At 31.1% G+C, this 19,233-nt stretch overlaps 1 protein-coding gene across 2 annotated transcripts; it reads right to left on the reverse strand.

Annotated features, from left to right (window-relative positions):
• Nucleotides 1-10,849: 10,849 nt before the first annotated feature.
• On the reverse strand, nt 10,850-15,799 carry LOC119681458 (chitobiosyldiphosphodolichol beta-mannosyltransferase-like). Of its 2 annotated transcripts, XM_038094660.1 has the most exons (4): nt 15,754-15,799; nt 15,085-15,682; nt 14,680-14,960; nt 10,850-11,231 (listed from the first exon to the last, which is right to left on the reverse strand). In XM_038094660.1, the coding sequence occupies exons 2-4, from the start codon at nt 15,636-15,638 to the stop codon at nt 11,209-11,211; spliced, it is 858 nt and encodes a 285-aa protein (XP_037950588.1). In that variant the 5' UTR covers nt 15,639-15,682; nt 15,754-15,799; the 3' UTR covers nt 10,850-11,208. The 2 variants fall into 2 exon arrangements, with proteins under 2 accessions (XP_037950588.1, XP_037950587.1); XM_038094659.1 differs by lacking the exon at nt 10,850-11,231 and having other exon boundaries at nt 14,232-14,960.
• Between the last annotated feature and the right edge of the window lie 3,434 nt (nt 15,800-19,233).

A 19,233-nucleotide genomic window follows, 5' to 3' on the forward strand; every position in this document is an offset into this window, starting at 1 on the left:
AAAAATCGAAATAATAAAAGAAACTTTAAAAAAATCCAGATTATGAGAAAAAAACAGAAAACAGTGAAGACTCGTCTGAGAAAGGTAATAGGCACAATAGTGACACTTGAGGGGGACAACAGAATGTATATAAAGACCAAAGTAAACAATGAAGAAATAGTAGCACTGTTAGATTCCGGAGCAATGGCCAACTGCATAGGTAAAGGAGCTTTAGAATTTTTACAGAAGCAACCCAGTAAATTAATAAAAGTAAAAGGTAAATCCATTAGAACAGCCAATGACAACGAAACACCGATAGTGGGCGTAGTGACGCTACCAGTGTTATGGGACGAGGAGACGAAGGACATGGATTTCTTGGTAGTACCGACCCTGCAACAACCTTTTTACTTTAGTATCGATTTCTGGAAGATTTTTGATATGCCAATAATAAGTGAGCGAAAGCCTAAGAATTACTCACCAGCGGTGATAGCGGAACTGACACCTCATTCATCGGATCTGCAGGTCACATACAAGTAGCACGAGATGAGTGAAAAGCAACGTCGCGTATTAGATAAGGTTGTGAGAGAATTTCCATCATTTAGTGAATTAGGGCTACGCAGGACAATCATAGAAACGCATATAATAGAAGTAGTAGACGAACACATACCGGTTAAGCAGAGACACTATCCCATATCTCCTGTAATTCAAAAGTTAATGTATGAGGAACTAGATAGAATGTTGAGTCTAGGTGTCATAGAAGAAAGTAATAGCAGCTAGAGTTCGCCGGTGACATTAGTAAGAAAAGAAAATAAGAATAGGTTGTGTCTGGATGCGCGTAAAGTCAACGAGCGTACGATCAAGGACACATATCCCTTACCACACATTGAAGGAATCCTAAGCCGGTTACAAGATACTAGGTATATCTCTGCAATTGATCTTAAGGATGCGTTTTGGCAAATTCCATTAGACAAGAAATCGCGCGAGAAAACAGCATTCACCGTACCAGGGAGACCATTATACCAGTTCTCAGTGATGCCTTTTGGACTATGCAACGCTGCACAACGAATGTGTCGATTGATGGACAAAGTTATCCCAGCATCACTTCGGGAAAGTTTTTGTCTATCTGGACGACTTGCTGGTGTGTTCGGAGGACTTTGACAGACATATGACATTACTGAAGCAAGTGGCTGAATGTCTAAGCAGAGCAAATCTAACGATAAATGTGCAAAAAAGCAAATTCTGAAGTCAAGTACTTGGGATACATAGTAGTGCTGTTCATATTCGAATTTACGAAGTATTCGAAGAAATTCGAATATTCGAATGGTAAACGAAGTCTTCGAAGTTGAAAAAAACTTCGAAGTTTTTGTGAATTTTTGTTCTCGAAGTCTTCGAAGTTTAAATGTAGTGAAAAACTTCGAAGACTTCGAAGACTTCGTAAGCAAAAGGTGAAGTGAGAGCGCACAATGCAAACAAACGTGCATCACACAAATTATTTGAGGGATGAAAGCGTTTGCTTTGTTTGTACGGTTTTATGTTTTTTGTTGTTATTCTATGCAGAAAATTAAAAACATGTTTTTTTGTTTTATTTTATTACATAAAATTTATTTTTGTTTTTATTATTAAAATATGTAATTATAATATAATTATTATTATTAAATATGTTATTATTAAATATTATTTATATTAAATAAAAAATTTACATTTTAAATAACTTATATTTATTATTTATATTTAAAAAATCATATTTGAGAAAATTTTTAATATAATATAAAATATATACGTAATAATATGAAAATATTGATATTGATGGATTTTATTAGTAATGGAATTTTATAAAAATTTTCATTTTCCTTTAAAAAGAAAATCACAAATTAAAACCTTGAAAATTAGTTATGGAAAAATGAGTTTCGCTCATTAATGCCTAATTATTTGACCTGTATGAGCTGTGATGATCACGCAGGTAAGCGCAAATTTATTTTTGCATTATAAAATTTTGAATGTTTTGTTGTAGTTACAGTTATTTTACTGTTTATGGAAAATTTTTAAATCCCTTATTCTAGGAAAAGAAATACATAATATTATAAGGAAGTATCTAAATAAAATGTAAATTAGTGTATAAGCAAAATTGTATAAAAGAAATTCCATCAAATTTTCATATATTTTATATTATATTAAAAATTTTCATAAATATAATTTTTTAAATATAAATAATAAATATAAGTTATTTAAAATGTGAATTTTTTATTTAATATAAAAAATATTTAATAATAACATATTTAAAAATAATATATATTACAATACATATTTAATAATAAAATAATAAAATAAATTTTATGTAATAAAATAAAACAAAAAACATGTTTTTAATTTTCTGCATAGAATAACAACAAAAAACATAAAACCGTACAAACAAAGCAAACGCTTTCATCCCTCAAATAATTTGTGTGATGCACGTTTGTTTGCATTGTGCGCTCTCACTTCACCTTTTGCTTACGAAGTCTTCGAAGTTTTTCACTACATTTAAACTTCGAAGACTTCGAGAACAAAAATTCACAAAAACTTCGAAGTTTTTTCCAACTTCGAAGACTTCGTTGAAATGCGAATATTCGAATATTCGAAGAACTTCGAATTTTTAAAAACTTCGAATAATGTGAACAGCACTAATACATAGTAGGGAATGGTAATCTGAGTACAGACCCTGCAAAGATAGAAGCAATGAAAATGTTCCCAGAGCCAAAGACTGCGAAACAACTTCGGCGTTTCCTGGGAATGACAGGTTGGTATAGGAGATTTATCCGAGAATATGCTACGATAGCAGCACCTTTGCATAACTGCCTCACGAAAACTAACTTGAAACAATTCGCATTAACCGATGAAGCAAGAGCCGCCTTCGAGAAGCTGAAAGAAAGTCTGACAACAGCTCCAGTGCTAACCAACCCGAACTTTGAACAACGATTCTATATCCAATGCGACGCATCGAAAGATGGAGTGGGTGGAGTACTATTCCAACTCAATGAAGATGGAAATGAGCAATCAATAGCGTACATGTCCTCGAAGCTCAATAAGGCACAAAAGAACTATAGTGTTACAGAGCTAGAATGTTACGCCGCGGTACTCAGTGTGAAGAAATTCCGGGCTTATGTTGAAGGACTACCATTTACCATCATAACAGATCACGCAAGTCTGAAATGGCTCATGAACCAGAAGGAGTTATCAGGTAGATTAGCTAGATGGAGCTTAAAGCTACAAGCCTTTAATTTCCAGATTGAACACGGAAGGGATGCACAAAACATAGTTCCAGATGCACTCTCGCGTATGTTTATGGAAGAAGTAAGCATTGTAGCGCGAGATCTGGATGTCGATTTACAAACAACCGCGTTCAAAACTGAAGAGTACCGGAATTTAATACAAGTAATCACTTCCGAAGACGGAAAGTTGCCAGACTTGTGTGTATCTGACGAATACGTATATCGAAGAGACGAGTTCAGAAATGGAGACCTAGTACAAGAAGAGGATGCCTGGAAACTATAGGTGCCGACGGAGTTACGACAATCTTTATTGGAAGCTATACACACATCCCCTTCTTCGGGGCATGGAGGAATCCAGAAGACACTGTCCAAAATAAGAGTAAAATATTATTGGCCGGGAATGGTGAAAGACGTCCAGGCATTAGTAAAAGAGTGTGAGGTTTGTAATACATCTAAAGCCACTAACAAAATGTAAAAACCACTTATGGGAGCACAATTTATTACTGAACGGCAATTCCAACGATTATACATAGATTTTATGGGTCCGTATCCTAGGACGAGTGAAGGAAATACGGTAATATTTGTATGTCTGGATCATTTCTCAAAGTTTGTATTTTTAAAGCCAATGAGGAGTGCAACAGCTGGAAACTGTAGTAAAGTATCTAGAACGAGATATATTTCATATTTTTGGGGTTCCCAAGTATATTCACTCAGACAATGGAAAACAGTTCATATCGGAAACGTTCAAAAACTTGCTCGAGAAATATGGCGTGAAACACATCAAGACAGGGTTTTATTCTCCACAAGCAAACGGTGCAGAACGAGTAAACCGGTCAGTGTTGCAAATCATACGTGGGTACATAGATGGCAATCAAAAGACTTGGGATCAGTAGGTAAGCGATGCAGCATTTGCGTTCAAGAGTGTCCGGCATGAATCAATCGGGATAGCTCCATATTTTGCTGTATTTGGGGCTCACATGAGCCAGCACGGTAAGGCCTTTGCAGTCAATCGGCAATTAGATACAGTGAGAATAGGAGAGTTCGGAATACTACAGCAGACAGATAAGCAACAAGTGATAAAGAAAAATATTATGTCACAATTGCAGCTAGCTCATCAAAAGGCAAGGAAGGCATATAATACGCGAACCAAGGACGTACGATTTAGAGTAGGGCAAGTAGTCTTCAGAAGAAACTTCAAACAAAGCAAGCAGAGTGAGGGATATAATGCCAAGCTTGGAAAAAAGAATGTGAAATGTGTAGTATTGAACATAATAGGAAACTCATTGTACGAAATTGGAGATATGAAAGGCGAAAAAATCGGGGTATTCCATGCAAAGGATTTATTTAGTATATAGTAAATCTCAGTTAGCAGTAACGCCCGGATAACTTAATTGATAGAAGCAAGAAACACTACAGCTCAGGGCATGGGTCGAGGCCACACGTTGTACAAGCAAACCACAGTCTACCAGTCTATATTTTTTTTACGAGCCCGTTCCATATTATATAGAGATATAACATCGACGGTATCAAGCCTGTTATGGTAGCCTATGGGTATGTTAGGAAAGAAAAAATATTTAAAGAAAGAAATTTTTTTTTATAAACTAAACTAAATAAACTATATTATACGTAGTAAATGTATTGACACAAGTGCATACCAAAAACAGCAAATACTCACCACAATTCGAGTTAAGCAAAGAGAAAGAGGATGGTGAGTTTATATAAAAGAGAGTTGAGTATAGACTGTAAGAGAAAGGAGGAGCATTGTAACGAACAGCAAGCAAAACTAACTGAAGTGTTAACTGCCAAAATTACAGCAAAAACGGATCCGAAGAATAGCAGCGTGTAGCTGTTAAGAGATTTGGAATATATAGAGCGAATCAACAGACTTGCGGGGAGAATTAAACAGTCAGCTAGCCGCGAAGGATTTGAAAAACTGTTGATACAAAGTATTTTTGAATTTTTGAAAAGTTTAAATTATTTTTATGAGCACAAAGTATTTTACACAATTAAATCAATAAAAAAAGTTGTGATACAAAAATATTTTTGAATTTTTTTGTGAAATTTTTAAAGTTGAAATGATTGCAAATTAAATAAATATGCAATAAAATCCATTAAACCAGGACTTATAAAGAACACTTTGTTCCCTGGAAAAATTAATGCAAATTAAATAAATATACAATTAAATTCATAAAACCAGGAATTGTAAAGAACACTTTGTTCCCTGGAAAAATTAATGCAAATCAAATAAATATACAATTAAATTCATAAAACCAGGAATTGGAAAAATTAGTGCCTGGAAAAATTAGTGCCAATTAAATAATACACAAGAATACACAATCAAATCAATAAACCTTGCCTTGCCTTGCCTTGCCTTATTTCAAGTTGTACAAAGATCAATTGGCGCTTTTCTTTATGGGCAGAAGACGTTTTAAGAATAATTTTTCAATTACTTTTGACACAATAGATACCAGGCTGATTGGACGATATGACTTCACATCCTCGCCTGGTTAAAGTATCACTTTGACCTCAGCAACTTTCCATTGACCAGGGAAGATGCATTAAATATATGCAATAGGAAGCTTATTCCCTGACTTGGTAATTCTTTAAGTATTCTTGCTGAGATGAGCTCATATCCAGGTGCCTTACGATCTTGCAAATTCGTTATTTCTTTAACTAGTTCATTTTTTGAAAACTTTTGTATTGGAAAATCCATTTGATGTATTTCATCCAAATATGTTGAAACCTTCTGCTCAGTGTATAGGTCATATATATTATTATGAGGAGTAAACACGTTTTCTATGTAGTTAGCAAATAGAGAAGCTTTCTCATCTGTAGTTTTGGCCCACATATTCTCTGGCTTTCGTAGGGGTGGATTATAATCCGTTGTATCGCTCAATTTTTTATTTACCTTCCACAGCAAATAATTTGTTAAGTGAGTCGGCTCTAAGCTTCGAAAAAATGATTGTGGCGAAAATGATTGTGTTTGCTCATAAAAAAGATGAAGAAGCGATTTTAGCTGTTTTGTTATTTTATTTAGGCGACGTTTGTTATCTGGAAAAAGTGTTCGTTGCCACTTTTTTCTTGCTTGTCGTTTTTCCATAATCTTTCTGATAATATCCTGGCTATAGGGTACCTGTTTGCCATTGTAGTGTTTATTAAGTGGAGTGGATTCCCATGCTGCATTTTGGACACATCGACAGCTTCAATAATCTCTTCCTCGCTCTTGAGTGGTATTTTGTTATGCAACGTTGACGACAAAATGGTTTTAAAATGAGTCCAGTTTGTACGTCTGGCACAAAGATGGCATTTATGGTTCGTAATCTGCTACTCCTTACTTATAATAATAATAACTGGAGAATGATCGGACGAAAGATCTAAACTGCTTTTACATTTTATATGTTTTGGTGAGAGACCCTTAGCGACTCAAAAGTCAATAAGGCCTGGAATTTTCTTTTGATCTGTTGGTCAATACGTAGGCTCTCCAGTAGAAAACGCGTTAAGTTAGCATTGTCTCAATGCTAAATACATTTCACGAACTTTTGTTGAAGTAAGACGTGAGCTCCAGAATTTATTCTTTGTGTTATAGTCTCCGTCTGCGATAAAGCGACTTCCTAAAGTTATAAAAAACTTTATATAAAACTCCTTTAAATTGTTTTGGAGAGCAATATACTGCAGATACTAAGAGCGGGCCATTTGTAGTTTCGACTATGATATTCGTAGCTTGAAACTCTTTTGTGCAATAGTGAGTAGTTTCGTAATGTTTCACGTTATTTTTTATCAGTATTGCTGAGTCCCTATGCGCCTTTCTATGAGGATGCATTGATTGGTACAAATGGTAGGAGGGAATTTTAAAAAAGCTTTTCTGAGTAAAGTGAGTTTCGGAGACTAGTAAAATATCTTCATTATTTTTGCTTAAGAATAGTTTTAATTAAAATGAATGGTGTGACAGTCCGTTAGCATTCCAAAGGACTAATTTCATGGACGTTGTGTTGTTTTGGAAATAAGGTTTACTACCAGACTTGTCATTGCTGTAATTTGACTCATTATTTCCTTCAGAAATTTCATCATTTCGCGTAAGTCTCTTAGAAGCGGATCACCTTGTTGATATGCATTGTTTGTTTCAAAACTTTCCATACTTAAGTTTTTTTGTTGTGTTTGATTTGATTGGGTACTTGCCACTTGGGCGTATGTTAACTTCGACTGGTTCAATTGTTCGTTTTGTTTAACAGATTGTTTCACAGCGTATTTTCTTTCAACTTGAGAAGGCAGAATTTTTTTAATTTAGGAAAAGTGCTTGTTTGCAACTTTTTATAGACGGAGCATCCTTTGTAATTGGCAGGGTGATGATAACATCACTTGACCTAGATTTTATAGTACAATCAGCTGAGGCATGATCACCAGCACACTTTATGCATTTCGGTTGTCGACGGCAGCCAGATTTTGTATGGCCATACTGTTGGCATCTAGAACACTGAGGTAATTCTCGTTTAGGGCGAGGTGGTTCAAATATGACGCGACTAAGGGGTAGAGTTTTTATTTCAGAAATGTCTTTGTTATAAGGTTTTTGTTCTAACTCAACTACAAACATAGGCAGAGCTTTTTTGGTTTGGTAGTGTTTCATATTGCAGACGTTTGCGGCGGAATGGCTATATTCGTGAAGTGCTATTTTTATTTCAGTCGGGTCTTATTTCAGTGTAAAAGTAACAGAACATTTGCTACAAACTGAGGATCAAAAGTATTTTCGACAACCAAAAAGCATCAGGATATGGCAATGTTGGTCATACAGTATCCAAAACACCTGGCAGACGAAGGTGAAAGTTGTATCATAGTCACAACATATTTAACTGTACAAAATGTAATGTTGCATTTCACCCTAAGTAATTTATAAATTATCATAACAAATAAAGTGTTCAAGAAATAAAAAAAAATAAAAAATTTATAAAATTAGAAACACAAAATATTCAGCGGATCTGGAATAGTGTCAGCAGATCTTGCATGCACCCTTCTCGACGCTTACGTGAACATTGATAATAACGTGGCTGTATCTGGTAAGTCAACATATAACGATATTTTGAGATAAGTTTCGGTTATTAATAATGAGAGTGATGAGGATGCTTGCATCAGTGAAAAACAACTTATAACGAATAAACAAGCCCAAATAGGCGAAAAGAATATGAGACAATCAACAATTACAAATTGTTTCAATTACAAATTTAATCTTTCTCTATATATTTTGTTTTATTTTTTTATTAAATAGTATGTAAGATGTAAATACATATGTAAATTGAATTATTTAATTCGAATAAAGTTTTATATACAAAAAAAAACAGTTTCACGCTAACATATCAAATCTTCAATTTATTTATTTTCAAGTATTCATTGCTTTGACAAGACAAGTGGTAATTTAAAGGCACAAAAAACTTACAAAAAAAGATAAGGTTTGTGTAGAACTTTTGCAACATTTATTCGCAATAGCAGCTAAGTCAAATCAGACACGTTTTTTTGGTATTTTGTTTAATTTAAATTGATATCTTATTTAATTTAAATTTTCCACTCAACCACAATATAGAAGTTCAAGACTTCCAAAATTTTTTTAAAAAACTTGGTTCTAAATTTCTAGTCGCAGGCTGTCAGTTGAACTGTTATCAGACCATTTGCCAACTATAATAACAATACAAACTCAGCAGAACAGAACTATCCAAACGCAAATTCTTACGAAAAATATAAACTGGTTGAAATTTCGTAAATATGTTTCTTGTCATATACCACAACATGCTTCGTTCAAAATGCATAATGAAATTGATACTTGTGTTAACTAATTTTTTTAAATAATCTCAATGTGTGCTGAATTGGCTTTGATAAGAATTAAAAAAGCAACGCAAAAAATAAATGTAAAAAAAAAACAATAGAGGCATTTTAACAACAGAAAAGGAAAGCTAGAAGACTATATCAACGGCATAGATCCTCAAAACAAAGTTTTACTTGTTACTATAACAGGTCCACTATTATACCTATAGAAGTCATAAGCCAACTTCGGAAAACACTTTAACTACAAGATTTGCTGACGACACAGCAGTACTAAGTGCACGCAAAAATCCCGCAGCAATAGCACAACGCATACTACCAAATCATGTTCACCAACTCGAGCAATGATTATCAGTACAGCGTGTCAAAGTCAATGAACAAAAATGTACTCATACAACATTTGCTCTAAGACCAGGCAACTTGTCCCAATATTACAACTAATGAACAAATAGTACCTTCAAACGACTATGTAAAATAACTAGGGATATATCACAATACGTGTTTAACCTGGAATAAACACATAGAGGCTAAAAACACAAATAAATATAAAACTAAGTTCATTGCATTGGCTTATGGGCACATCATCTAAGCTACTGTGTTACTTGAATACAAAATTCTGTTATACAAATCCATAATAAAAACTATATAGAGTTATGGAATTCAAATGTGGGGAACAGCGAAACCATCAAATATTGAAAAACTGCATATGCTGTAATCTAAAATCCTAAGAATGACAATAGGTTTATACAACCGTGGTTTATAAAAAATTTTAACCTTCATAAAGGCGTTTCAACAGTTACAGAAGAAGGAGGCCACAAACATTTAAAAAAGAAGGACACAATTAACATATGTTAACATTAAATAAAATTTTTATTTGATTTAAAATACTGTTATAAATTTTATTTGATTAAATTGTATGTGATTTTTTGTTTGATTTATTTAATTCAACATTATTTTATTTCAAATATTTAATTTTTTTTTTTAATTTTAGTTTTCATTTTATTATATACATTCTCTTCTAAGCATGAATAATAAGTACTACTTATGGCAATAACAATATTTGACAGACTAGTACGGGACTACCCAGTGGTAATCACCGCCTTATGAAGTATTACAATTTCTGGATAGTGTTGTTTCAATTAAGTAGAAGTAAGCAGGTAGGCTGTATTAGACTACGATTACTATGTTATATTTTGTAACAAATTATTTAATGTCTCAATAGTTTTTTCAAAATAAAGGTCTAGGGAAAAAATAAATTTAGTTTTTAAGATTTGATCCACTTATTGTTAGTTTCTAAATGAAAGATTCAATAAATAATTTATAAAAAAAACTTTAATTTTAATGACGATTAATTATCTAGCCGTCTTAACAAAACATATATATATGTACTTTTTTAATACTCAGGATTGTAAAAATGTAATTAATAGCAAAATCCACAATAAGTACAACCGAATAAAGTTACTTACACACTGTCTTTATACAAAATTTGCAGAAATTATAAATTCATAATTAATTAAATTTCATAATTGGGGTAGAAATGTTCTTCAATTAATAAACTGTAATAATAATTTACAAGAAAAAATATTGCTTGAAAAGCTATTTTGTTTTATACAACAGTAGTTAACATTTAAGTTTGTAGAAAAAACCTTGCGGATAAAATAAATAAATAAAACATTATACATATTAAATTTATTATAATAATAATTTTATTACAATAATAATTTTATTATAATAATAATTTTATTATAATTATGATTTTATTATAATAACAATTTTATTAAAATATTTTCGAAAAACTGTTTAACCCGTGTGGATAAAATAAATAAACAAAAATTTAAATTTATTCCTTGTCAGCAAAATCAATGCTTTGAAGAATTTCTATAAGTTTATAATGTTTTACGTTGTCAAACACTTTTTCATAATCGATAAAACAGAGGAAAACGTCTTTGGGAACGTGTTTGCAGTTTTGAATTAAAACTTTAATGCAGAATAGTGCTTCCTGAGTTCTAAGTCCTTCTTTAAAACCAAATTCCGATTTTATTTACTTCCTTTTTAAATATTCTTTATCTTTAGATATTTTATTTTGATTTTAGACTCGTGGCGCACGAGGCTTTCAAGCACAAAAGCGATTTTTTGTTGATTCTTCACTGTTTGAAAACAGTGATGGACAATTAATTTATTTGTTGATTCTTCGTTTGACTAGCAGCGCGTGCGGACACCATAAAGTATTATGATAAATTATTAGTAATAATAAAAGTGAATCTGAGTTAATATTAAAAGAATTGTTTTAATTCGTTTAATGAATTATCTCTATAAGTCTGTAGTTACTATATTTTTGCATTTTTCTTCTTATGCAGTAAAATTGATTACGTTGAATTTTCTTAATTATTAGGAGAGATGTTTATTCAATGTTTTCTACAGTTCGAGCAGCGATGATATAATTGTAGAAATTAGTTTAATACACACAGATTTTATCATCGATTATATTTATGGAAACATTACTGAAACCCATAATACTTAACAAATATTAAAATTCACCATTTTAGCTTAAAAAATTATAAGCTTACAATAGTTATCATATAATTGTAACTGACAGTGAAAGTATTATAATGCTAGAATTGAATTCACTAATTCATTATATATTGGCTTATCACCACATTAATAAATTTGATACTAAGAATACATCTTACTATCATTTACTGCTGAACAGAATTTGCAATCTTTATTATTAGTACATCACAAAGACAAATTTTGAATAAAGTAGGTATTTATTTCCCAAAACTAGTATTCAGGCATGGTCTATTACATGTTGCTGCCAGTAGTGGTGCCAAACTTCGTTACTTTTGGGTATTCGTACCTACCCGTTACTTTTCGAGTATGTATTCGTTACTCAGTATTCGTTACTCAGTATTAGTTACTCAGTATTCGTTACTGCGCTTTCGTTACTGCGGTTTCGTTACTTCACGATTCCGTTTAACGGCGCTTAGGACCGTGGGATGCTTAATGTTTAAATGCTTTCTCAAATTTGAAGTAGAACCACCTTTTATTGAATAGTTTGTTCCACATAATCTGCATTTAGCTTTTTCACTTCCTACTGGTTCAAAATGAATCCAAATTTCACTTTTTTTATTATTAATATTTTCACACATTTTTAATAAATTTGAAAACGAACAAAATTTTTGAATAAAGTAGTTGTTATTAAACCGCGAAAACAGCTGTTGAAAGTAATCGTTACCAAGTACTCAAAAGAGTAGGTAAAACGAATACTACTCATTGGTAAAATGAGTAAAAGTAACGAATACAATAAAAAGTTTGTATTTGTTACTCCGGTATTTCTTGAGTAACGAATACAAAGTAACGGATAATTACTTTTTTGGCACTACTAGCTGCCAGTAGAGTTCGTACATTTAATGGTCTTCGTTTGTACATACACATAGCCAATAAACTCTGCGTACACCTTACGAATTTTGATATGTGATAAAGAAACACAACATAAATAAATATTTTTAATTAAAATTTTTACATATATTTTTTCTTTGAATTATTAAGTTTAAATAGCAAAAGACAAAAATTGTATTCGACTATTCATTCCAGAGATAACGGGATAAAAGTGTGCCTGCATGTAAAAATAGGCCCCATAAAATCTGCGTACAGTTATAAAAAAACTGATAAAATCGATAGAAATAATAAAAATAAGGTTAAATTTAATACTTTGTTGGGTAACCACGCTGTTTTAGAACTTCACTTAACCTATTTGGCATGGAATTAACCAACTTCTGAGTTTCTTCAGCAGTAATTTTCGCCCATTCTGCTTGCATTGTATTCCGCAAAGCCTCTTTACTTGTTATTACATGCTGACGAATTCTTTTTTCCAATAAATCCCAAAGATTCTCAATGGGATTGAGCTTAGGTTATTGTTGAGGCGTTTTATTTTAAGCTGTCTTGGAACGCTGTACAAAAGCCAAAGTTTAACAATCCCCGCTGTGTGTTTTATGTCATTGTCCTGTTGGAACCAAAATGACGTGGATAAACCCAAATTATCTGCACATTGTTTCCAATTTCTTTTTAAAATGTTTAAATAACCCCATTTATTCATTGTCAGTTCTATAAATTTCAACTGACCTGCACCATCAGCCACCATGCACCCCCATATAATAACTCGTGTTTGACTGTACCAACAAGATTTTGTTTCTCTAACGCTGCTCCTGATTTCCGCCACACAATTTGGCGACCTTTTATATCAAAGATGCAGAACTTGCTTTCGTCTGAAAATATCACTTGTTTCCAGAACTCTGGAAGTTTATTTATGTATTTGTTTGCAAATTCAATGCATTTCAACGCATATTTTGTCTGTTTACAAGTGAAATATACGGTTTCTTTCTAGCGACTCTACCACGATATTCAGCTTTATGTAATACTTTCCTAGCAGTATCCGCACAAATACTTTTTTTAAATGATTGTGTTATATATTTCACAATTTTCAAAGAAGAAATGAAAGAGTTCATCTTTATTATATGGACTATTTTTCGCTCTTCTCGGACTGAGAAAACTTTTGAACGCCCAGGACGCGGTTTAGATATTAAAATTCCGGTTTTTTTTGAAGTTGTCCACTACGCGCTGGATTGATGAATGCGTTCTTCCAATAGTTTTACCAATTTTTCGGAAACTTTTTCCATCTTTCCATCGTTTAATAATTATTTTTCTTTCGTAAACACTAATTTCTTTTCCCCTTGATTTCATACTTTAAAATAGTTACTATTTAAAAATTAATTGATCACAGAGATCGCTAAATGTTCAATAATACCAAATGAGCAAAAATAAGAACAATTTGCTTAAGAAATAACGGTAGTTTCTAAACAAACAAATTGTACGCAGACTTCATGGGGCCTATTTTTACATGCAAGCACACTTTTATCCCGTTATCTCTGGAATGAATAGTCGAATACAATTTTTGTCTTTTGCTATTTAAACTTAATAATTCAAAGAATAAATATATGTAAAAATTTTAATTAAAAATATTTATTTATGTTGTGTTTCTTTATTACATATCAAAATTCGTAAGGTGTACGCAGAGTTTATTGGCTATGTGTATGTCTCCGGGACAGGCATATTTATTGAATATAAAACGCGTATTTACTTTCTTTAAATCATATAAAAAAAAACTCAGAAAACAAAAAAAAGCAGAATGAAATAGTAAAAAAATTTACAAGTTTTTAAATAATTTCAAAACAAAAATTGGCTACAGTTACGCAACTGCACCCTAGACTAAAGTCGAGTTTGAAGCGAAGGGCGACCCCAGTCTGCGTAATTTTGAATACTGAAGTAAAAATTGATGTACTTAGCTAGCAATAAATGAGATACAGATAAAATTAAATTTTTTTAAACAATTTCCAAAAAATTGTGGGTACCTCACATGTTTACCAAAATATATTGCCGAATTTGTCGGATATGTTTGAAACAAATATTTTACTATACATATTTTATATAATTTAATGTATAAATCTTTCCTATAGTTTCAGTTGCAATAAGTCTGTAAAAAAAACATTATTCGCCCATATCTCGAAAATTGCACTGTAGATTTCGTTTTTGTTACTATATTCGGACTAAACGAGCCTTTAGCAAAACCTTAAATAAAACAAGAATATACCTTTCAAAGCCTTGATCAAAATGCTGAAATCTTCATCTGGAGTCCAACTTGTACTTGATATTAATATAGCCATACGCTGCTTTTTGTATACAACCTTACCATTAACTTGCTTCTGAGTAAATGCCGTTGATTCAATAACTCCACATTCTTTAAGGTCAGAATAACATTTAGGAAGGAACTGCGGATAATCCTTTGATAGCTTCATAAATATTTCATGTTTCCTACATAAATCAATGGAGTGAAATCGAGCTGAAGGTCGATCATATAGTACTGTTATATCTCTGTGAAAGAATTTAAATGTATTAAAACTAATGAAACCAGAACATTGGCAAAAATCTTTGATTTATGAACAAATACAACATATGATTTCTGTAATGAATGTGCATAGTTAATAAACCGATTTACCTAATGTTCCAATTTTTCTGTAAATCGCACTTCATAGCCTTTGTTACACAAATGTTAGCATTCGCTTTTTGACCACAAAATCTTTCAATCCGCTTTGCTATCCCACACAAAAAACTTTTTTCACCAGCTGACAATCCTAATATAGTATAAGTGTAATTATGCCAATCGATGACTAACTTGGAACGTGTAACAGCAGAATATATATAACAAACTAACAACGCAGGCACGCACGGAGGATTCTGCACAAGTAAGAAATCTGGGCGTCTGATAGACATTAATGCAATTAATAAACTTATAGTTTGCCAAATTGCTTTAAAAAATAGTTTCAAAATTGGTATTAGATTCGTTATTGGGACTGGCGAAAGTTCATGTATTTTACATTTCGGATATCCTCTTCTAATAGCATATAGAGGGTTTGTTTCAACATAACCGATAACATCAACATTAAAATTTTCCTCTAATAAACTTAAACAATGATACTCCATTCTAGGGCTCCGACCAATATCACCTAAAACTACAACGGCAGCATTGCCTCGACACTGCGTACTTGCCATAATACCGGAATTTAAAACTTCACACCCGCAGTATGATTAGGAAACTGAAATGGTCATGCAAACAAAATAATTTCGATTAACTTTTAGATAGCAACGTTACTACAACAAAGAATACCTTACAAGAACGGCAACTCCATTGCAAACTAGTAGTGCCAAAAATGTAATTATCCGTTACTTTGTATTCGTTACTCAAAAAATACCTGAGTAACGAATACAAACTTTTTATTGTATTCGTTACTTTTAAGCGTTTTACCAATGAGTAGTATTTGTTATAACTACTCTTTCGAGTACTTGGTAACGATTACTTTTAAGTAATGTTTTTGCGGTATAATAATAACTACTTTATTTTGAACAAAATTTTTGTTCGCTATCAAATTCATTAAAAATGTTCAAAAATATTAATATAAAAAAATGAAATTTGGATTCATTTGAAACTAGTAGGAGATGATAAGCTAAACGCAAACTATGCGGATCAAACAATTCATTTATATAATTATTTTAATTTATTAAATCTATAGTTTATTATAATTAATATATATGCTTTTAAAAATTCCTTTTATTGCCGAAAAAAAGCATTTAAGCTTCAGTAACGGAAGCACAGTAACGAAAATGCGGTAACGAAAGCGGATTAACGAATACTGAGTAACGAATACATACTCGAAAAGTAACGGGTAGTTACAAACACGTAAAAGTAACGAAGTTTGGCACCACTATTGCAAATTAAAATTGTGTTGTCGAAAAACAATAACAATAAAATGTTTTAATAATGCATTTACTCTGGCCTCAAATGGCTCATACAAAGAAGATAAAGAAAAGAAACTGAGAGGAAATTTTGAATAATGGTGCCTCTTTGTGTAATATCGCAAAGAAAATCTCTTTTACTTATTTACCATACCAGAATTGTCAAATATTAAAAACGGTGTGGCTTATAACTTAAATATTTACTACATTTGTGGTTGCATATTAGCATGTAGCCATTTCTTCTAATTAGAAGAAATAGTATAAATTATTGTTCTTGGAAAATCCATTGTATATATTAATACGATTATAATGAGTAAATATAGGCACGATTTTTTATATCAGTTTTACTTCAATTTACATAAAAGTTTTAAATGCGCTATATAAATCAAATATAAATGAAGAATTGGTAAACTAAAATCAATAGTAAATATAAAGTAGCTATTATTGATATATGTAAATATGTATATATAATTAGTCATGAAATTGTTTTAATAAAGTTAAAAAAATTGTATCGTATTTATTAAAATAAAAGTTCTTTTAATCATGTTGCACATATACGTACTATATTTATATATATGCTGAGCATCTAATAGAAAAGTTAGTATGTGTTCATACATTTCGAGTATTAGGTAGCATTGTTTTAATAGTTTGTTTTAAAAAGATTAATATTAATATAATTTTTTAAAATTCAAATAAGTTTGGTGTATTGTAATACAATTTTTGCTTGTGCATCAAATTTTTTCAATATAGAAAATCGGAAAAATGTATATACTGTTTACTACTACATATTTTTTGTAGTTTTAAGCAATCCTTTCAGTAAGGTGAAATGTTTTTTGTATATGAAATTCAAGAAATTCTTAACTAGTTAATAACAACATTATAAACAATAAGGATCAATTTCATCGCATAGTGTTAGAAGAAATATTAAATATATAAGCATTTTCCGCACCACCTAAGAGGTATGCTTGCTGGCGTGTTACCGAGTTTTAGGTGTTTAGGTGTTCCACCAAAATATTTTATTTAACAAATATACAATTTTATGTAAATACAATTTAGAATAACTTAATATATACATAATAATATTACTATTTTAAAAATATTTAATATTAAACCAAAAATAATAAGGAACTATTAAATTAAAGATAAATTATAAATAAATTTAATAAATTATAAAATTAAAACTAAAATATTTTTTGTTTAAGCAAAAAATCACTTAAAGAGTATGAACACTTTTGTGCTGTTTATAAGTGTTGAAAGCATAATTGTTTATATTTAAAATTCGACACTTTATTATCTCGATTGAAATATTTTAAAATGAAGTAAATTCTTACTTTAATGAAAAAAGATAGAAGAGTTTCAATTTTGCAATTAGAGCAACATATATAGAGGGATGAACGTTTTCTAATTTATTAAATAAATGTTGCGCTAAACCTAATTTATAGCAATTGTTATCGAACTGATCCGAAAATTGTGATTCTAATTTTTCAATATATGTATATATAATAACAACACTCAATCAAAGTATAATTAATAATATTAATTTCTCTTCAGGATTTTTCCTTTTTTATAATTATTAGTATATCATGGAAAAAATAAAAAATAAAAGCACAACTTAATTCGTAGTTTATTATATACACTAATTAGGCACACATCTAAGTTTCTAATGTGTTAATACATTTATATATTTACTTTATTCTACAACAATAAATTGCGTTATTTTTAATTAATAATATACCTTCGATAATCCTTTGGAAAAATATAGAGATGTTTGAAATTTAAACATCCAAGTACGCATTTCCGTTTCAATTGTAAATAAATTTTAATTAACTAATAATTCATATATTTTTCTGGAATAATTACCTTTTAATGCTTTTATAATTGAAAACAAATTCCGCCTTATTTTTCTTTTAGTAATGTGGTATTTGTGCACTTAATTGCAACTTTGGCGCATTTTCTCGTAACGGATTTTTAATGTCAAAAAACCAAAACAAACAACGAAATTTCTCAGAAACCTCTCTTACTTTAGCAAATATCGTGGTGAGTAGGGACCGGGTGGGCAAAGTATCAGGGTCCGGGTGGGGAAAATATTCACGCGCCATTATGTAGCATTAGGCTTTTTGTTATTGTACTGCGTAATATTTTCACCTCATTACACAAAATTTTTGAATATTTTTTGAATAATCCAGAAAAATTTATACACAATTTTTCGAGTAACTCTCAGTTTCTTTTCTTTATCTTCTTTGGGCTCATATCAAGGGCCTCTTTAAAAGTGTTTACATTCGTTATAATTCATTTGATCTCTGAGTTTTTCGAACTTGTCTATTGATTTGATTCTTGGCCTGTACCAAAAAAAATGTTGAATGAAGGTCAAATATGCCTTCAAACCTTTCAATGTAAACTGAAAACTAATTATTAGCTTCGATTAATTTATTTTTGGAAAGTAGAAGTTCCAAAAAGAGGTGCATCGTTTTCAAGGATATGCAACCCAAATTTGAAACACATTTGTTCACCTGCAAAATGCCATAAAAACCTTTTATTTAGGGTATGTTCAATGTATTCATTTGTATTTGTAATATATTTAGAACTCATTCTTACCCCGTTGGAACTCTTTTAAGCAATGAGATCCAATGGATCTCATTTGCGCTTGTGATTATGGGTGCATTTTTTATTTTTGACCAAAAAAAATCCATCTGAGGCCAGTGTAAGGCCATATAACACACGTTTTATGTATGATTATCAAAAAATTTACCTCGAGTTACAAAAGTGGCTATTATGAAATGAAACAGACAAAGTGGCTATTATGAAACAGACAATAGACATTTATTTACTGAGACCGCATGTGAGTTCGAGTAAA

This window comes from Teleopsis dalmanni, chromosome 2, assembly GCF_002237135.1.
Source record: "Teleopsis dalmanni isolate 2A chromosome 2, ASM223713v2, whole genome shotgun sequence".
NCBI lineage: Eukaryota > Metazoa > Arthropoda > Insecta > Diptera > Diopsidae > Teleopsis > Teleopsis dalmanni.